The sequence below is a fragment of the Terrapene carolina genome, unplaced genomic scaffold (assembly GCF_002925995.2).
Source record: "Terrapene carolina triunguis isolate 2854851 unplaced genomic scaffold, T_m_triunguis-2.0 Scaffold89, whole genome shotgun sequence".
Taxonomy (NCBI): Eukaryota; Metazoa; Chordata; order Testudines; family Emydidae; genus Terrapene; species Terrapene triunguis.
Window position 1 is genome coordinate 21,588,887 of NW_020664440.1, and position 22,221 is coordinate 21,611,107.

Here is a 22,221-nt window from a genome sequence, read left to right on the forward strand (position 1 = left end):
TTAGCTTATGCACTGTTTCTTTAAATCCCTGCATAATGTTACTGGCTCTGCTGAACTGCTTCAGGGTTGTGAATATTGCATACGAATCTAGGTATTGAATGCTCTTGTTCTGCTCAGTGTCCTAGTTACTTTATCTATCATTTGGTATCATGTCAATTTAATGCCACAAGCAGGAGGAACATAGCAAGTACATTGGAGCTCTGGAAGTGAAAGGGTTAAAGACTTTCTACTGGGATCAGTGAGTGAACTCGAAACGTTACATGTCTGAAATGTGTCCTCAACTATTCTTTCTCCCACTCTTGGTAATTTATATACTTATAGGGTCTGTACTGCACTCACCACAGTAATATCTTATAGCTAGTTCAGAGGAATATTTTGGTAACTTCTTTTTCTAAAAGGCCACCTCCTGTCTGAGTCAGTCAGTGGTGTTTTGATGTTCAGCTGCATGGGCGATGGGTGCCCGAGAGACTTGTGGCCATAGTGGAGAATTTTCAGTTAATCAGCATTGAGATAATGGCCTCTCCCAGACCTTTTCTACATCAGAAAATCGCACCATGTTAACTTTATGGTGTGGTTTTAATCTGATTTGCTTAAATTGGTGCAAAAGGGCATGTGGACACTCTTATTTTGGTTTAAACCAGGTTTTTTCGGCTTAATTTAAATTGCTTAGAAATCTGTTTAATATAAACCAAACTAAACTACTCTTAAACTGAAATAAGTGTGTCTAGACTTGAGGTTGGTTGTACTTGTTGAACTTAATCAGTTTAAAACATTATTTAAATTTATCGGTGCAACTTTCTCATGTAGATAAGGCCTAAGAGACAGGAGAAATGCTGTGAAAAGATGTCTTGTTCAGTTTCTATGATCGGTGTCTTTTTCTGCAGGACTACATATAAGGAGGGACAATGACCCTTTTGCTGGAGGATCTACTGTTGCTATACATGTAAAGCTGTCCGACTGTTCTTTCAGACAAAGTCATCTTTAGCAGGCATAAGAGCTGGGTTGGCAACAACAAAGTGAATTATACAAACAAAAAGGTAGGAGCAGGAGCTGAAAATCTTGCCACAGTTATTGCCAGGGTCATTTGGTATGAAGAAAGATGCAGGAACCTGTAATGAAACAACAGGGAATGAAACCATGGCTTTAGTGCTAGCTCGGGGAGAGATTGGTACCTCTGTATTGGATTCCTTATTTTCATAAGTCTGTGATGACCAGTGCCTAATGGAATATTTGGATGAACATGAATTTACTGTACTGGATCAGACAATTCGTCCATCAAGTCTGATATATTTGAGGCATCAAGATGGGCAGTGACTGTCATCAATTATCTGATACTTCAGATGACATCCCCTCTCCTAATGCCAGCTGTGCAGGTCATGGTGTGAGGAAACTGGCATTCATTTTTGCAACCTTCCTGTGAGGTAGGAAAGTAGTAATCCCATTTCACAAATGTGGAAACTGAAGGATAGAGTGGTAATTTGCTCAGTCTCCCACAGTGACAGTGATAGAGCCAAGCCCCGAGTCCAACAGACTTCCCATTCAGTCATATAACTGCTAGTCATACTTGCTATAATTTTGTCCGTTTTGTCCATGGCATCTGCTTGCTGTAATATCGCTCACTTGGAGAGACTGGCAAATTGTACAGAGTCCCAATACCGGAATATCTTTCTACTGGGATTTCTCCCCCCCCCTTCCCCCAAACGTCATTCTAGCCAATTCCAATTTGATGCACAAAACAGTTAGCCCTTGAGATAAAACTCTCACATTCTTTGCTTTACGGGTTTCCATGGACATAGGTGCTCATTGCAATGAGTTTTGAGTGAAAGGTGAACTGTAGAAGCAAGTTATGATTTCCTGCATGACTCAGATATGCTGTCTGTTCTGAAAATGTTTGCACAAACAGGATTTATCCCGTGGTGGTGGTTGCTGGGTCCATTGTGGAGGACGCTCATAAATCAGTAACTCAGTGGAAGAAACAAAAGGGGAAAACTCTCCACCTTGTTTGCAAAACACAAGCTGCACCTCTTGCTATTTCAGACTTGTTTAGCGAAAATGAACACATACCTCAGCAGCGATATTTTCCTGATGTAACCATAATATAAAGTCCTTTGTATGAGAAGGTAGTCACCCTGCCTACACAGCCCCAAAGGTGCTAGGTAGTCATTACTTGTCTGTAGTCCTCTAAAACCAAAAGGAGAATTCATTCTCTAGTGTGCATTTTCTGTTCTTGTCCTTAAATTTCGTCTTGATTATTTCTTTCTGTTTTAGACTTGGTTCGTTTGGTGGTAAGCATTGAGTGGCATTTGCTTCCTGCAGCCTTTTATGTAACGTTATAGTCATGGAAGATTCCAATTTTATTCACTATGTGTGCTGCTCCTGAGTTTGGCTGGTTGCTGGCTGGCTAATGCTTTGTACTTTCATATTGCTGGAGGCTTGAGGGGATCATGTAGGTAACATGCTCAGTCCATGCTCAGTCCCTAGTAGTAGGAGAAAGCAGAACCTTTTTTTGAGGGGGTGGAGGGTTGTGTTTGGTTTTTTATTTATTTATTTATTTTTTTGGAGGTTTGAGCTTTGTTGACATGATTTGAAACAGTCCCTAGCCAGAAAAAATATGATCTTTGAGGATGGATGAAGGCAGAGCAGAAGATGAAGGAATTCTTAGGACTTCATCAGAAATGCAGTGCACTTCGTTGGGGTCTGGATGGAGCAGGAAACAACGATTTTTAACTTCTTCTCTCCCCACAATGGTACAGCAGCAACTCAAACTGCTGCTGTGCCAGCACCCATACAATGGGGTCTCACTCACTGAATAGACATGTCCTCAAAATGACATTTGGATCCCTGGAAGGCTTCTGTGTGCATCTCTTATTTAACAGCTCCTGAGGGCCTTTCTAAAGAGGTGTGGTGCTCAGATAACATGGTGATTGATAGGATCCAGTGCAAAGTCTTAAGAAGCACAGAAGATAGAAATGGGGAAATATTATAATTTATTGTTAATTTGTTGAATAGCAATAGTGTACAATATAGAAAGGGATAGTTCCTTCAGTAAGAAGTCTATTCTTGACCAGGTATTTTGAAAAGCAAAAATCATGCATATGGCAGTTTGTGCTTTCTGATTGAAACTTGATTCATGTGTATTAATTTTCATACAAACTGCTCCATGTAAGTGTTTACATTTTTAAATTGATAAAAATAGCAACATTTAGTTGACAGTGGATGTTTCAAATGTTACAGCATTTAAGCCACATGCTTCAGCAGGGAGCCTGTTGGAAATATGAAGAACTGGACGTGAGCAAAGGAAAATGAATTTACCCACAAATGACAGGGTGACATCCAGTGTTGCCTACCCAGCCCTGATGCCCAGCATGCTGAAGTACTTGACTTAGTTTGAAGGCACCATTAGTCAATATGGAAAGAAAGTAGCTGAGCTGTCTGGAATGAATGGACAATCATGAGAGAACAGCTTGACACAGCACCATTTTCTGCATTGGACATACAGAGTGTTTCCCACAGCAATGTTGTTCCCACAGCAGTGTTGTTCCCAAAATTATCTTTTGCAGGGAAGCGATTCAAGGGAGTGGTGCTCCCAAGAATCATGGGAAATATGCTTTGGAGGTGTCCCCTGAATATTCCCACATCTTACTTATTCCTAATTAAGGATTTTTATGGTCTTATTAAGGCTAATGTCCAGGATGCTATATTCCTTTTGGAGATCAACTAGAATACAGTTGAGCAATAGATTCAAATGGGGGCATCAGTCTGGTAGTGATGCTCTTTGGAGAATAAATCCAGATGACTAATATGGCATGAAGATGGGGTATACACAAAGTAAGTAATGAGAACAAACCATATGGTGATGCACAAGCGCAGCAGAGACCTGAGCTGTCTGCAGAACCTTCTGTGACTCTTGCTGGGAGAACTGGTAGACGTCACTCCATCTACTGTAAACATGCAGACGCCACAATTAATGTTTCACCTGCTTTGAAGTCTGAACATGGAGTTGTTTGGTTCTGCTTGGCTGCTGATGGTATGCTAAATACAGTAATAACACAGAGATGAAGGCAATCAGGTGAATAAAAAATGCATAGTGCATTCAGTGGTAAAAATGCACAGTGAAATATAAATATAAAAGATGTTTTTATTTGTCGGCTCTTTTTCTGTTTTTGAGCAAGAGGAGTTTTGTGAAGGTTGTGCGAGTGGGGGTAATAAACTTCTAAATTGAAAAGACGTCTTTGTTAAATAATGCCAGAGAGGAAAATGGTGGTGATGATTATTGATAAAGGGGAAGAATGATGTTTTACAATATTTGGATTAACACAGCCTTAGTAAATTTTTGAGACAAATTTACCATCAGAGGCACAAAATCAACTCACTGGCTCTTATGAAAAAACTGATAATTTACTCACGCAACAAAAATTACTTGCTCCATATGACTGGGCAGTAGAATCTTACGAGGTTTGCATAGCACCTATGGTTATTTTTTATAATAAATTTAAAATACAGACATGTTTTGGGGTCTTACAAGGGTATAGACAGCTGCACTTGAGTTTTGAGGTTGTGTCAGAGTTGCATGTGGGGATGAATTAATTTGAGAGTAAAGCATTTGATAAGGCATTTTATTCATTGAATACAAAAGCATATTACAAAAACATTATTTAGGTTGCAAATTAAAGCCCTTGAAAGTTAGGAAATGCCAGAATTACAGTGGCCCATGAAATCTTAAATGTCCATGCAACCTTGGGCTTCCATCCTGTGCGCTTAATAAGACAGGCAACCTGTGGAGAAAATAGTATGTGATCATGTAATTAAAGAATGTATCATAGGGCATATCCAGCAGGAGGTTAAAATTAAGGTTGCATGGACATCTGACATTTCTTAACTTTTGAGTGTCCGATTTGCAACCTAAATAACATACTTTTAACATGTTTAAATGTTCTGTGTGTATAAAATGAGCATAGAATCCATAGCTGTATGAAACATTATTAATTTAAATCTTTGTGTTAGAGAATCCTATTGTCTAAGATTACTGATGTGGTCAGTGGTACCTGTATGTATGGTAGTTAATATTCAGTGGCTCTAAATGCTGCAGAGAGGCCAGAGAAGTTTTAGGAATAACTATAAAATGCTTTAAAAGCATTCTGTATGTAGAAATATCTTTCTAGAACAGCATGTGACGTGCTGTACAAACAAACCCATCCCTCAGTGCGGCAGTGCTAGGGGCTGATGGAAATTGACCTGAATAGTGCCCTCTTCTTGCCTTGGAAACAGAGATTGTCACCTCATGTTCCCTTTCACAAGTGACCCAGAAAGCAAGTGAAAAGTTGCCAATGTCAGTGCAGAAATCAGGTTTCTTTTATGATGACAATAAGCTGCCAGCCCACCCACTGAGACAGTTAGCGGGGGCTGCTGTTGGGGGTAGCCTTGCCTATGACAGGGAGCCCTTCCGAGCCAGCTTGGTCTCGACACTGGGGCAAGGAACTGCACGTACCGTTATCTCAGTCTGATCCCATCCCCTCACCACCACTGGGGACTGCTGTTGGTGAGGCCCCATTTATGATGGCGGGGTGTCTTCCCAGCCAGCTCAGCCTTAGGGCCAGGAACATACCTTTAAACCTTTTGTGGGAGATTTTTGGTAATCTTGTCCATCTGCTGCTCACCCCTGGCTCTTACACATCTCTCTTCTGCATCAAGGCATCTCTTCTCTTCCTCCTCCCTCCACCCCATTTACCTTTCCTGGTTATCCTCATCCCTCTGCATTTCCCACCACCTCTGTCTACTCCTCTTCTTTTCTTCTTCCCAATCTCCCCCCACCCTCCAGCACAAATCTAGGTCCCTCATCCACATTCCCCTTAATTCTGGTGATATTTGCCCCACCCTGGCCTTCTTTCTATTTCCTGCCTTCTCCTCCTCTTACACCTGTCCCTGCCACTACCCCGGTGTACCACCACCCATCCTTTTCCCTCCCAGTGGCCATACTGGGATCCGTGAGCAGTCCACAAGCCCCACATTTCTTGGGCATCGAGTACCTCCCATAGGGGATCCACTAGACATTCCCTTATGACTTTGGTGTCCAGGGCCGCAGAACCAGAGGAAGACACTTTCAAGGAGCAGGAGGCCAGACTAGAGATGCAAACTACCCCACCGGCAAACTTCTCCTCCTTCTCACCAGACAAAGTGGTGGTGTCCCCTCCTCCATCACTGGATAATGACTTTAAGCTATCCCAAGACCTCAGTAAGAGTGTGTTGGATGTGCTACCAATTCTCGCTAAGGAGGTGAAAGACTTGCATCATTACACACTTCCTCCTCTTCTAGACTCGCCTTCCCAATCAACGAGACTTTTCTGGACCCAGCTAAGGTCATATGGCAGACACCAGCCTCCGTTGCACCAACACAGAAAAGGGCCAATAAAAAGTATTACGTGCCTCCTAAGGAGACGGACTTCCTCTTTACACAGTCTCAGCCTATTTCTATAGTGATGGATGCGGTTAATGCATGGGGAAGGCAACATCATTCCAGATCCACCCCTTATGATCGAGACTGCAAGAGGCTAGACTTCTTTGGGCGGAAGGCATACTTCTCTGTGACACTACAGTTCAGGGTCTCAAACTACCAGGCCCTGATGGTCAAATACGATTATGAATAATCAATGGCCAAATATGAATTATGGCAAATTCAGTGCTTTTATTGCCACTTGCTGGAAGCACAAAGGGAACAATTTCCAGCCATCATCAAAGAGAGCTAGTTAGTAGCAAGAACAGCACTATAAATCCCATTTGGACACTCCTGACACAGCAGCCCACTCAGTCTCAATGGCAGTGGTAATAAGGCAGGCATCCTGGTTACACCTCTCAGGATTGCCAAAAAGAAGTGCAGACGATGGTTGAAGACCTCCCATTCGAAGGGCCCAAATTCTTCAGCGACAAGATGGATGCGTCACTGCACACCCTGAAGGACTTGAGGGTAGGGTGACCGGATGTCCCGATTTTATAGGGACAGTCCCGATTTTTGAGTCTTTTTCTTATATAGGTTTCTATTACCCCCCAACCCCTTGTCCCAATTTTTTCACATTTGCTGTCTGGTCACCCTACTTGAGGGCCACACTATCCTCCTTGGGCATCTATACATGGGGACATCAGAGGAAATTAACCTTACAACCACCTCACAGATCCTGACCACCCCAGTTCCCTCCATCACAGCCCTAGTGCGAACCACCATGCAAGAAATCCAGGATGCAGAAGAGGAAGTCATCGGCTTCTCAACCCTTGATCTCTCGTCTAAACACCAATTTTGACACCTTGGTCAAGGCCCCAAGTGACCACTCCTTGTGACATGATCAGCTGCTAGATAGCTGATTCCATGCCCATTTGGGAGCCTGAGTCATTTTTTCCAGCATTGGAAGAACATCACCTCCAACCAGTGGGTTTGGAAATTGTTTCCAAAGGCTTCTCCATCCACTTCATGTCCATGCCCTTCCCTCTTTGGGGACCCTTCTCATGAGAGACTATTGCATCAGGAAATAGATCACCTGCTATGCCTAGGAACCATAGACGCAGTCCCCACTTTGATCGCGTTGGTTAAAGGTGCCCCCATCTCTGAAATCTGCATGGCCGCAACCTGGGCCTCTGCCCATACTTTTGCAGAACACTATGCGATTACCCGAGACTCAACCTCTGATGCCATCTTCGGCTCCACAGCGTTATCATCAACAACAGACTCCACTCCGAAGCCTCAGGCCTCCATGGGGGAATACTGCTGTGGCGTCACCTACAGTGGAGCCTATAGGGCCACTACTCGAAGAAGAAGAAAAAGAAGTTAATTACTTTGTGCAGTACAACGATTCTTCAAGATGCGTCCTTATGGGTGCTCTGTAACCCTCCCTCCTCCCCTCTGCTTTGGAGTTCTTGACAAGGGGCTTTGCAGTAGAGAAGGAACTGAGGGCGGTTCGCCTGCGCAGCGCTAGATAGCCTTGAGGCAGACCACATGGGAGGGAGAGCGCGTGTGCGGGCTGAACAGACACTGCTACCTAAAATCTTCTATTAGAGGTACAGGGACACACAGATACACCTACAGTGGAGCACCCATAGGGACACATCTCGAAGAAACCATCATTACTGCACAAGGTGAGTAACTTCCTCTTCTAAAAGAGCTGTTAACTAGACTGTAGCAGGCTAGTGCAAAGTGGATTCACACCCCAGCTTGCTTTGGTCTAATTGCTCATGTAGATAAGCCCTAAGATATGGCCTTTCCTATTCAGCCACGCTGCTAAAACACTCAACCAGACTCTCATAGGCCTGGTCTACACTAGGCATTTACATCAGCATAGCTAAGTCTCTCAGGAAAAATCCACACCCCAGAGAGATGTAGCTATACCAACTTAACCCCTGGTGTAGACAGTGCTAGGTCGATGGAAGAATTCTTCCATTTCCTCTTGGGGAGGAGGATTGCCTGCACCAATGGGAGAATCCCTTGTCAGCATAGGTAGTGTCTACACTGATGCGCTATCGCGGCGCTGTGGCTCTGCTGTAGTGGTTTAAGTGTAGACATGTCCCAAGGTCTCATCGCTCAGTTACTGCAACATCCAGTTCCTTTGGCCTTGACAAATGTAATCTTTGCCCTTTCATGTGCATTCAAAATGCTACTGCAAAGAACACTCTTAACCCATCATTTTAACTGTCATCCCCATCTTTGCATCCCTGCACTAGCTCCCCCTTCTTTATCACATCAGACATAACCTACTAGTCTTCACTTTCAAAACCCTTCACGGCCTATTCCCACCCTACTTATCATCACTATCGAATTGTCGACTCCTGCCTCTGATAGGCCCATGAGGCCAGCTTCCATCACCCATTTGTTAAATTTTCAAATGAGCATCTTCATGCTTTCTCTCATGCTGCTCCTCATGCTTGAGAGGCGCTCCAGTGAGCATCCAGAAAGCTACCTCGTTATCTTTCTCTAAATCCCTCCTCACAACTCTCCTTTGCTGTGATGACTACAAAAAAACTTGACAACAGTTAGGCTGCTGATGCACTGATACCACTGCCTATCATGCTGACCAATATTGTCTCAGTTTCCTTGTACTCCTCCCCTCCCCCATTGTATCCATCTGTTGTCTCTTCTTTTATACTTAGTTTGTAAGCTTTTTGTAGTAGGGGCCATCTTTTTGTTCTGTGTTCATAGGGCATCTAGGACAATGGGGTCCTGGTCCATGGTAATACAGATAATAATAGTCCATATCCTTTTGGTCTCCTACCATATCTTTTTATGCCATTTTTTTTTTTTAGCAGAAGAGGAACAGCAAAAGATTAATAAAGTTGTGCCCTCGACCACTTTCTTTGCAAAGAGTAAAAAAAATATCTTTCTTAACCAGGATATGTCAGAAACGTAATACCTGTAGCTTTCTGTGACTTTTCAAGACTTGAGTTTAAGTAGAGGTGAACAAAACCTGCGTTACAAAGGAGTATAAGTGGTCCAATGTGCTGTAGGGCTCTCTCTGTGCCATGGAGATCCCAATTTGTTGGTTGGTTTTTAAAATGCAAAGCAATCTAAATAATTATCACGTTATTTCTCTTATTTATTTGATTCCCCATCTTAATTGTTTCTCACTGGTTCAGGGCTCTGAGTTACTACAGAGAATTCTTTCTCAGATGTGTGTCTGGTGAGTTTTGTTCACATGCCCAGGATCTTAACTGATTGTCATATTTGGGGTCAAGAAGGAATTCCCCCCCCATGTCAAATTGACAGAGACCTGGGGGGGGCGGGGGTTACCTTCCTCTGCAGAATGGGGCATGAGTCACTTGTTGGTTTGAACTAGAGTGCTGGATTTCCTGTAACTTGAAGTCTTTTAAATCAAGATTTGAGGAGTTCCGTAACTCAGTCAGAGGTTCTGGGCCTATTCCAGGAGTGAGTGGGTTCTGTGGCCTGTGATGTGCAGGAGGTCAGACTAGATGATGATGATGGTCTCTTCTGGCCTTAAAGTTTATGAGCTCAGACTGCTGTCATGGCAAGGTGCTTGTCCTAGGAGGAAGCGCCCAGTAGCACTCAACCCCTCAGGCTGGTTTAGGTAACAAATGGAATCCTGTCCAACTTTACTGGGACAGAGTCAGAAGGATGGGTGTCATGATGCTAGTCCTCTCTAAGGTGTGGAATGCAAAGAATGGGATGTGAAAAATATGCCTCAGGTTGGGGATCTTCTCAGAGTTACAGGGGAGACACCTGAAAACACAATTTTTATGTGTTCTTCTCTTTACTAAAACAACTGTGGCAGGGTACAAGGGGACTGGAGAGGTTAAATTGTCTGTCTGCTTGGGAGACAGAGTGGGGAGAATACTTTCACAAAGGTTGGTCTCCAAACAAATTGCTCAGAGAACAGGTTAGATCCTTAAGCTGTGAGTTTTGTTTCCTTTTCTGCCTAAGTTAACTTATTTTTGGTTCCTTGTTATAGACATTAACTCATGAGGAAAAGACCTTGCTGACTGAAATTACTTTTTTTTTCTGCTGAGTAATTCCTCTGGTTCACAATAATAAAACCAAAACCATATTTTGGGAATAAAAAAATTAGACTTTATATCTGGAGATCCCTGTCAATTCCATCTCCTCCATCCTCTCAAGGGCCAGTGAAGGATTATTTCCTCCAATACATATGTGTCAACTTTTAAAAAAAGAGAAGGAGGAGGATCTGTAGCATCCATAGAGGGTCACTTGCTGTGGGGAGCATCTTCCCTGTCCTCTTTCCGCTCCAGAGCTGGGAACATGTTCTGAAACTTTTTGCAAGAAACAGCCAAACTGCCACTAACTTCAAGATTGCAATGTTGTCTAAAGTGAACTTTCTGTAAAATAACAAATGTACTCTAATCATAAATCTTTCCACTTTTAGTGCCTCATTTATTTATTTTTCCTTTCATTTTTCATTCTCCATTTTTCCTAACTTGTCAGTGTATCCCTTCTTCAGTCTTTTCCCAGGATCTGTGAAACCCTCAGACTACTTTTCTATCACATTTTCAATCATGTTAGGCCAAATCAGAAAAGAAAAATGTCTGTCTCCTTCTACCTATCTGAACCTTCAATGTTTTCACACTCTCGCTTTCTCTTGGTCCCAACTTTTCTCTCATTATTTCCCTCCCCTCGTTCCAACAGCCCCCTTTGTCCTTTCTTCCATCCATTTCTGTCCTGCTCCCCTTGGTTCTTTAGGGATGGGGGATAAGAGCATGGGCTGTGTTTGCCCTCCAAATGTCCATGATGAGTTGTTTCAGAGGATGCTCAGCTGACAGTGAATTTGTTTGTGTCACCCTATAAATGAGGATGATTTGACAGTGTAGTTACCAGATTCCCCTCTTGAGAGGAACTAGTAATTATTTTTCCTGGAGTTAAATTATGGGTTTGCACTGAATGCCTGAACACATAACCTTAACTACAGAGTTGCAGACATAATATTGTAGCGTTTAGATCAAGGAGTTTGTGGCTGTGTGTGTGTGTGTGTGTGTCTGTGGTTGTGTGTGTGTGTGTACTTGGTATTAGAGAGAGAGCATGTGTGTGTGGGGGGAGAGAGAGACACACACACACTCTTCACCTATGATGATAAAGTACTATTTACTTTTTTCTGCAAACACAAAAGCCAAGAAGAAGGAGGGGATATTTCATAAAATCAATGCTATTGTGTCCTCTGGACTAAGCCATAAAACAAGAGTAACAGAGACGTTCCCTTTGAACTTGAAATCCCTTTCTAAGCTGCTGATCTAACCGAAGTAAGAGAGGGAGAATATAGCAGCCAAAAACACTTCTGGTCTCTTTCTCTTTTTCCCCCCTTTTCTTTTCTTTTTCCTTTTTTTTTTTTTAAGTCCTTAAGTGAGTTTGATGCTGCACCTCTGCCCATAAATTTTAAAAAAATATTATCGTAATGTAGGTCAGTGAACTGAAACGCCACTGTACACTATGGGGGATTAAAGTCAGAGAGGCAGCCCTCGCCCACTCCCACTAGGTCATATGACAATATAAACAAGAAATGCAAGGAGCCTTCAGCTTTTTCTTGCCCTAATCCTTTGTTTATGCAGCACTTAAACTGACTTTTGGGGTCGTCTCTGTCTGGCATTAAAGCCCTAAAGCTTTTTGAAGTTTCCCTGAAGTTAATAAAATTAGTCTGCCCTCATTGCTAGGCCCCTTGCTGCTGCTTCAGAACAGACTACATATCCCTTACTGTCTTTGCAGCATTCGGCTTTTTAAGTTAATATTTCATAAAAAAGAGAGCGAGATCTCTCAAAAGGCTATTCAGCTAATAGGCAAAGTGATTGCCATAGTAGATGTTCTGAGAACTCAAAGGGGATTACTGTGAAATCTAGTGATTGGAGCTAAATTGCTGTTAAAGTAATTGGAAGTGTTGAGTTTCAGTGGGAGAGAACATTCATTTCTGTAGCTTCTTAAAGAAAAAAAGGCTGTAAAATAGTCTTAATTTTTTTTTTTTTTTTTACAAAAATTGATCCAGGGCTTGAAAAATGATTGTTCATTTTTAAGCAAATACCTTTCAAAAGCTGATGTGTTATTTTCCACATCTATTTTATTTGATTGTGTGATCAGCATTCTTTTCACCTTGAGGCTGGGCATCCTCTCAGAAGTCTGTCTGTCTTCAAGGATAAATCAGTGCGAAGTTAATTTCTTCTAATTTCAGTCTAATGGTTAGTGTGGAGGACTGAGAGTCAGGACCTTAGGGGGTACTATTCCACATTTTGCCACTGATGTGATTTTAAGCTAGTTGCTGACCCACTCTATGCCTTATTTCTCCTATTTGTAAAAGGAGGGTATTGCTTTCCCATCTCAGAGAGATGTTGTGGTACTTAGGCTACGTCTTCACTGGGGGGGGGGGTTCGATTTAAGATACGCAAATTCAGCTACACGAATAACGTAGCTGAATTCGACGTATCCGAGCCGACTTACCCCGCTGTGAGGACGGCAGCAAATCGACCTCCGCGGCTCCCCCGTCGACGGCACTTACTCCTACCTGCGCTGGTGGAGTACAAGCGTCGATTCGGGGATCGATTGTCGCGTCCCGACGAGACGCGATAATTCGATCCCCGAGAGATGGATTTCTACCCGCCGATTCAGGCGGGTAGTGAAGACATAGCCTTAGTTTTTTGTAAAGCGCTTTAGGGACCTCTCATAAAAGGTGTTTGCTATCTGCTGAATATTTGTAATAACTAGAAGAAGAGGAGGAGTATTAAATATTGTTGCTCAGCACTGTAAATATCTGGAAGCCTGAGTCCTTGCCCCAGCGCTTACAATTTGAAGATCCTATCTTGCAAACTTATCACTCAAGTGAGTGCAAGAGTGGGACTTGAATAGACTTATTTTAAAAGGGTAAGTATATTTCAGGACAGTTGTAATAAGTGAATGCTACACTTTCAGAATTGTTAGTGTTTTTTCCAATATCCATATATTAATTATAGGTTATCACTCCATTCCCTTTAACAGAACTATATAATAGTGCATCTAACCGTTGTTCACAAAGAGGAATTACTCCGAGCTGTTCCAACAGCCCTGCCAGACTGAATAAGTCAAAACGAAACCACACTAGCACGATCTTCACCCTATAATTCAATTATGTAAATAATTAAATGAAATATAACTTTGGAACATTCTTAAAATGCATTAAAATAATCATTTTACATTTTTTTAAAAGCTGATCTCCCTTCCCCCTTTAAAGGCAATTACAATGAAAGTTTGGTATATGGAAGCCTCCACATTGGGGCATGAGAGACCCTCTGTATTCAAAATGAAAGAGTGAGAAGTGCCTAGGTAGCATAGTGGTGGTCACCTTTTGAAGTGCTTACTTCAGAAATTTCATTCACTCCACTGAAGTGATTCTAAAGTACTTCACATACCATTTAAAAGTTAGGAGCTACAGTATTGAAGAACTCTAGGGATGTTCTATTGTTCTTGCTCATTTTTGTGTTTAAACAATTAAAAATTTAGGACTGTGGTATTAGATTGCTTAACTAGACAGCTGAGAAATGTTAGGAACTAGAATAGAGTAGTGTATTTTTTTTAAAAGCATCTTAATTTAAAAACATGAAAAAGAACATTGGTGGCTTGTAATTCCTCAGGCTCGGCAAATGTCTGCCCATGGAACAGAAGTTTCTAAGAAATCGGAGTAGCTTGTAACTGATGGGTCATAATGCTGTGGAGTATCAAACTGTGGACTGAGGGAATATTCAGACTAATTTGTGGCTCTCAAAACGTTTTTCTGAATAGCTTGGCTAAAATGACCACTCAGGTGCAATGAAGAAACAGTTGCTGAAGCCAGCTGCAACTTCCACTGTAATAAAGGAACAAAGCAGTGCTTCCTAATTCCTTCCCACAAATAAAGACTCTTGTTACTGCAGTGAGGGAGGTACAGTAACTCCAGGGGTTAGTAGCGTCCAAAGATATTCACACCTTGGGAATTAGGCTCAGTTGGCTGCACCTTATGCTTCATAATGCCTTAGGGAGGGTTGTTTATCTCACCCTACCCACCAAGCTTGCTGGTTCTTGTGCCTGATCACTTAATTAAGAATCCAAACTTGGAATGGCTCCTCCTACTTGGTTACAAACCTTGAAATTAAAATTCAGTACAACTGTCATATGAGTTTTGGTTTAACAAATCAACATGATTAAAAATTCACTTCTACATATAGTATTTAAAGGGTTGTATTGAGGAATTCTGAGTAATCACGTGCTTGACTGAAACCAAGGTGACATGAGTACAGAACTGATGTTGAGGGAAGTGGAGTAGCTATAGAAGTGATGTTGGGGTAAGTGATGGAATAAACTGCTTTGTGGTGAGGGTCTTCAGTAACAACTGCACTTCTCCATTGCCTTTCCTGGAAAGATTTCAAAGCACTTAATAGATGCTAACTAATTAATCTTCACATCACTTATATGAGGCACGTGAGTATTATTCCCCCTGTTTTTACAGTAGGTGAGTCTGAGGCACAGAAAATGACTTATAGATGTTTCCTTGCAGTTTTGGAAAAGAGTTGGGGTTAGAATCAGTAATTCCTGGCTATCAGTCCTGTGCTCACTTAGAATAAGTATTTATATACATACTATGCCATTTGAGAGTTGTGGCCATCCCAAATTCATGCTGATGAAAGCTTTAAAGCACACCACATTATAATGTATTCCATATATGTATAATTGTTCTTGTTATTTTATGATTTAGGCTCACATATATATATGTGTGTGTGTGTGTGTGTGTGTATATATGTATATATATATAAAATACATATTTCTTTTCTTTTGCAGGTGCTGGATGATTATAGTGTGATTGGTCGTTCGTTGTTTAAGAAGGAGACCAACATCCAGATTTTTGTGGGGCTAAAAGTCAAACTATCTACAGGAGAGGATGGAGTAATAGAGGGCGGCTTTGGGCAGAGTGGCAAATTTAAAATCCGAATTCCAAGTAAGTTCTCATCCCTTCGGCTAACAGAAATCTCAAGTGTAGAAGACATCGAAACTTTGTCCAAATGAGGGCTGATCCTAATTGTCACAAAAGGGAGCCAGTTGCAGCATCAGTTCAGATCCAGATGTATCAACAGTTAGTGGGTCCTTTATTCTCAGTGGGCTGCTCCTCCTGTAATTAAGTGGCAGAGGCCATGACATTATGTTCTCAAACTCTATGGGATGCAGCCACCCCTGCTATCTATCAACAAACTCAGGGCTTGAAGTCCCTTCCACTTTAGTGCTCAGCAACATTGGACGTACTTTTGGGGTGTGTGGATTTAATTGTAAAGTTTCCGGTAGCATTACACTGAGCAAAAGATTAGTGATGTGGAATTAAAACAAGGTAGCAAGAGAGAGTGTCTCCTCATTCATTTTTACTTGTAGTTATTTATCAAATACAACAAATTCAGGATATAGTTTCCTTAACAATACTCCATATTATGCGTATTATTATCTAACCTGCCTTGAAATACAAACAGCAATCTCTTTTGATAAGTGGATTGTAGAGTTTTTGAATGTATATGTACCTTCTGTAACTGCTTTTGCATCTTCTACTTCTATACTATTTTATGCTACAGTAATTTTAATCCTTGGTGAATCACAACAAAGATTTTTTTTGCCTTTAATTTCACAACATTGGATGGTGGGCATTATGGCTTATTATGATTTATTTGTGTTGTCACTGTGATTTTTGCTTCCCTAATTTGGCAGCATACTACTATGACAAAAGTTGTTCTGGGTCAGGACACCAATAAGTACTGCGTTTAAAATTCAAATAGTAAAATAAGAGTGACTTAATAATAGTAATACTTCGCATTTCTCTAGTGTCTTCAATCCAAAGATCTATGAGTATTTTGCAAATGTTAACTAGTTAATCCTTACTACCCCCAATGAGGTAAGTGTTGCTTACTTCTGTTATACAAATGGGGAAACTAACATGAAGTTAAGTGACATTGCCACAAGGACACAGCAACTCATTGACAGATCTGGGAAAAGACTTGAAGTCTCCTGATTTTCAGTCCCTCTTTCAAGACTGACCACTCTCCCCCTCAACTAGGGTGACCAGATGTCCCGATTTTATAGGGACAGTCCCGATTTTGGGGTCTTTTTCTTATATAGGTTCCTATTACCCCTCACCCCCTGTCCCGATTTTTCACACTTGCTCTCTGGTCACCCTACCCTCAACTTACAGCTAAAGCCAGTTTAGTGCAGCTCCTATTTGGTTAGACTGTGGAAGGCTCTGTCCTTTTGGCTTACCTAGTGAATGTGGTGACTAGACTAAAAGGCTCCCCATTTGTGTCTTGAGCGGGGTCATGTGTTGGACACTCACAATTCCAGTTTAACCACCAGTTGGGAAACTCTGCCAATCGGTCTGAGATGCTAGTTGGAGACACAATGGAGACTTAAACATGATTTGCGATGGAGGTAGATGAATTTACTTTGCCCTTTTTGGAACTTGAAACCCTGCTAACACACAGCATTGGGTTGTTGGCAAAAATAGTGCTGCAAGCATAGGTTTGCTTAAGGTAGGAGGTGAAAAAAACGTGTGAATAGGTCTTTCCAAAGAGCTCTAGAGGAAAACCGAGATAAAGTATTTGTATATATCACTGTTCTGATGCCTTCTTTCAATAGCCTTTTTTTGGATCAAAGGGTAGCCTGAGTGGTGGACAGATCAGCTGCTCAGGTGGGAATGAGTCCAATAATGGACCTCTTTGATAAAAATGCTGATGCAGATGGAAACTTAGAGATGAATTCAGGCATTAAAATTTAGTGAGCACTGTTACGTGTTGTCAGTGGTGATTACCATTTATCAAATAACAGAAAAATTGTGTCTATAATTTGATCAAACTCTTGATAGAAAAAACGAGTCCCATATGGGACAGGATGGAGTCTGTTAGGTTCCCTTTGCCAAGTGAGCCTGTGCCATCCTTTAGGAAGTAAGCGTGTGAGAAATGACTACCACCCTGTGTTCCCCATTTCTGCAAACATTATAATTATTTATTGTGTATTAACAGAGTCCTGAGTTCTGAACAGAAGTAGGAAGAAATAGTCTCTGCTCCAAGGTGCTTACAATCTATTCCTGCTGGTATTTTCTGAAGTTGAACAGTAGATCAGATCATAGAACAGAGAATCCTCTCAGTTCCTGTTCTTCTTCCAATGAGTCTTTGTGTTCCGGTCATGTTAGAATTTAATATTTTTACAAGACAAAGGAGAATATTATAGCTATTTTTTTCTTTATCCTGAAGCAAGTTTGGGGGCTTTGCCAACCAGAAAGAAGGGGCAGCGGCCAAAGCAAGGCAGTCTCATAGGTGAAAAGTATGTGTAGTGAAAAGTAGATGGTTTGGAAAGTTTTAAATAACTTGGTTCCTTTAAGAGTTTCCAAGATTTGTGTGTGTAGGGAGGGCTAATGGGTATGATGCTGTTTAAGTCAACTACAGTTCACATTCCTGTGTTAGGTCAGTGTTGCTTTTTTAATGTGTCTGCATCCTGTTTATGGGTTTTCCAAGTTTTTTTTTTTTTATTATTAAATTTAACTGGTCAGATTCTTCTCCCCCTCAGCCTTCAGCCTGGCTTTCCCTTACAGACTTTTCCCCTATAGATTCCTTCCATAAAGAATTATTCTCAACCTTTCTGAAGTTCTTTAGTTAGTTTATTGAGGATTCCTTAACAAAGACATCTGAACCAAAAACAAACAAGCAAACCTTACAAGATGAAAACTGCTTCAACCTGACATGCACAACAGTTACTTCGGAATCACTGAAAACCAGTCTTGACTGCTGGAATGTAATTTGTGGAAATGGGCAGATTGGTTGTATAGTTAACCTATGATCGTTTTGGATTGGTTTTGTTGTGCAGGGATTTGTTGTTAAATCTCGGCTATAGCTAGCAGAGGTTGGTAGCTCAACTAGCTGGGAGAAGATTGAGGGAGATAAGGGCAGTTGTTGTCTGTTGGAATGACTAGGTCATTGGGAATCAGGACACCTGTTCTTTTGATTCTGCCACTGACTTTATGTGCAACACTGGGCAAGATACTTCCTTTCTCTGTACCTCACTTTCCCCCTTTGTAAAATGCAGATACTAATTATCTACGGAGGTAAATCGCTTTGGGGTCTGTGGATTAACATCACTATATAAGTACAAAGAGGATTTATTTCCTTCCTCTAGATAAGAGCACACCTAGAATACTGTATGCAGTTGTGAGTGGCTCAGTTCTGGAAAGCTGTCAGCAAATTGGATGGAATTCACAAACGAGCAACAAAAACGATTAAGGGTCTGGAGGGATTGATTTGCGAGGGAAAGAAGATGAAAAGAAATACATATAACTTGGCTAAATGATGACTAAGTGGGAGAGATGATTAGCTACAAATATTTGAAGCGCATAAACACTGAAGATGGAGAGGAATCTTTTCGGGTGGTCCAAGGAGGTAGGACTAAAAATAATAGTATGAAATAAAGCAAAGGAAAATGAAGCTTGACTATCAATAAAAGTTTCTTAACATAGATTTATGGGACCATAGAATCATCCCTGCAGATGAAGTGGTGGATGTTCGATCACTCAAGTTATTCAAATATAGATTAGACCAGGGGTAAGCAACCTATGGCATGCGTGCCGAAGGCGGCACGCGAGCTGATTTTCAGTGGCACTCACGCTGCCTGGGTCCTGGCCACCATGCCGGGGGGCTCTGCATTTTAATTTAATTTTAAATGAAGCTTCTTAAACATTTTAAAAACGTTATTTACTTTACATACAACAATAGTTTAGTTATATATTATAGACTTAGAGAAAGAGATCTTCTAAAAATGTTAAAATGTATTACTGGCATGCAAAACCTTAAATTAGAGTGACTAAATGAAGACTCGGTACCCCACTTCTGAAAGGTTGCCGACCCCTGGATTAGACCAAATGTTTGTGAATGCTCTTTAAGAAAAAAACAGGGTGGTGGGAGGTATAAGAACAAGACACTCTTAACAAGACACACTTTTGCATCTCTGATTTCTGAGAGTATATCAGGACAAAATTTATTCCCAGAATGGCAAGATATGGCATCCCTGCTTGGTGGTAATGGCATTTCAAGCAAAAATAGATATGCATTTGCTGACAGATTTTTTTTATTCTGTGCGGATGGATTTTGCAGCAAGTAAATGTAATGGTTTAACTGTGGAAGAGATAGGAGATACAAGTATACAGGGTGGTTATATTTTTCCAAACCATCCTGCAGTGTCCTTCAAATGCATAAAATGTGTACTATGTACAGTGCTTTTCTATAAGATACATGTAGTGGGCTTCTGAAAAATAAGCAACATTATAAATGCAAAGTTATCCCAGAGTGCTTTGCAAATTATACACTTTGTGTGATGAGAATTGCCACTGAAATGCATCTATTAAGGGAGTGACACATGGCAACTGTTCTAACAGTGCACAGTAACACTACACTTCAGTTAGTGGAAAGGAAGTGAAGAATTCTGTATTTGTTGCAGAGTGATAGCCGTGTTAGTCTGTATCAACAAAAACAACGAGGAGTCCTTGTGGCACCTTAGAGGCTAACACATTTATTTGGGCATAAGCTTTCGTGGGCTAGAACCCACTTCATCAGATGCAACTTTGTTGAAACTTATGAACAAATTTAGCAGAAAGCATTTAACCAATTGCCCTACTCTAGCAAAGTGTCATTGAATCTTTAATGACCTTGTGTTCATGTTCTCTGGAAGACAGTAATTCCAACAGTACAGACCTAGGTGGGTTATGGAATCAATAAGCAACTCAAAGGAGTGTGAATCACCTGCCCTTTGGGGTTTGTTTTGCTTTGTTTTTTAGAGGTTTCTCATCCACATACTGACTGACCCTGTCAGACTCAGTTTGTGAGTTCATAATGTGGGTTGGTGTGGCTCAGGTCATCAATCAGTAGATTAGCTGTAGATATGCCCATTCCATTGTTTCTGGCTTGGTATAAAGTTATTGTCACATGTAATGGTCTTAAAACTTGGTGGCTTTTTTTATCCAATTTGAGCACGCTTGATATCACAGGCATAGTTCATTCTCATTTCTGAGCTAATCGTTAGGAAAGGATTTATCCTTTCTCTTGCTCTGTGGCACATTTGACTGCAGTTCTTCTCTTCCCTCTTCTCATTACAGTAGAAATTACTATACAAATGTGTTGTTAAAAAACTACATTGTTTCTTAATGCAAAAGAAGCAGTGCATATTCAGTAAATTCACAAGAGTTTATAGGAGTCAAGTGGATTTAAATATATAAAATGCATACTTTTCATAGGAAGACACAAACAAGCATGGAAATACCAGGCTTTTTTCTTTGATATTACTTGTACCAATTCAGGGTGATTGTGTTCCTCTTTTCTGACAGCTGATGAAGACAAAACCAAATTTATTTGTGGGCATGCCTTCTGTTCCCAAGGTTTTTTTTTTTCCTTTTATCTTCCAGTTCCAAGTATTGGCACATATGAACGAGCTAATATATTCCACATCTGCAGCCAGACCTTTAGTAGAAGGGTTAAACCACCTACAGGATAGCATAAAAAGTCAAAGATCTAACTTATACCCACACTATTGACTAATGCTCTGTGCTTGCTCTTTGGCTAAGAGGACAGAATGTGTGTTTTCCTAGAATGCTGTCTGTCATACTGTTGTATTGGTAGAGGATGATGTGGAAGAGTGATAAGAACTAGCTGATGTTCTTTGTCCTAGAGATCTTACATTCTGGTATGCAAAGCTAGATGTTGCAGGATTCATGGTTTCATTCTGCCCTGGTCTCTTGCATATAAAAAATGTTATCTTCCTATTGTGACACTTCGGTAGCCACCTATGATAGCAGAGGGTGCCACACATTCATTGAATAGACCTCCCACGCTGATTCATAAAATTGCCTACCAAGTAGAGAGAAGTCGTTGATGTGACTAAGAACTAAGGATGGGCACAACCATGTTTTGCCTAATTTCAGTCCCATATGAACATTGTGCTTTTGAAAGTTGGACACCTGTCAGTTGTTTGGTTGACATTCTTCTTAGGAGACAGAGGGATCAGAGTGGGAAGAATTTAAATAATAATAATAGAGACTAGAATAATGTAAAGTTAGAAAAATTATAATGGAAAAATAGTCTATCTACCATACAGATTCACCCTGGATCCTTACTGAAAATCTAGACTACTCTATGCTATGCCTACTTAGAATATCAGGAGGTTTCTTTGCAGGTCTCCCAGACTCCCATACACTATTAGTAGTTGGTACTTTTGGAGTACTTGCATTTAGTTGGTTTGGCAATTGTAGCCTGATTGAATATTGCAATTATAAAATTATTTGTTGGCGTGCACCATGCACTAGTTACAAGTGACAGGTTCTTTATTCAGATGGATACTTAGAGTTAATTAAGATGATATTGGTGAAACACGCGCAAACTTTGAGCTTTAATTAAATAGAGACAAATATAATTGAAATCATAGAAAAATCAATATACATTAGTGTAAGAAAAAGATAAGTACAGTAAAGTGGTTTCCTGCATTGTTTATACTTAATCTTACATTGTGCATATTTACTATCTTATGAAGACCATTAGAAACAAAGATAGAAGAAAAGTAAGTGGAGAGCACCCCAAGTTGCTGAGCCAGGCTTCCTTCCAGGTTGTCCAATGTTATCGTCCTGGTATCCCAACAACAGGTTGGGTATCCACATCTTGTATAGACCTTTTCCTATTCCATCCCCACATATCTGGCACCATGAAAACATGTAAGTATAGCTT

The 22,221-nt window shown here is 40.9% G+C and overlaps 1 protein-coding gene across 1 annotated transcript in view; it reads left to right on the plus strand.

Annotated features, from left to right (window-relative positions):
• EEFSEC (eukaryotic elongation factor, selenocysteine-tRNA specific) overlaps positions 1 to 22,221 on the plus strand; it is a 175,127-nt gene that overhangs the window by 103,427 nt on the left and 49,479 nt on the right. The window contains exon 6 of the mRNA XM_024220773.2: positions 15,272 to 15,428. Within this exon, the coding sequence (XP_024076541.1) occupies positions 15,272 to 15,428 (157 nt within the window). The remainder of the gene's footprint in view (positions 1 to 15,271; positions 15,429 to 22,221) is intronic.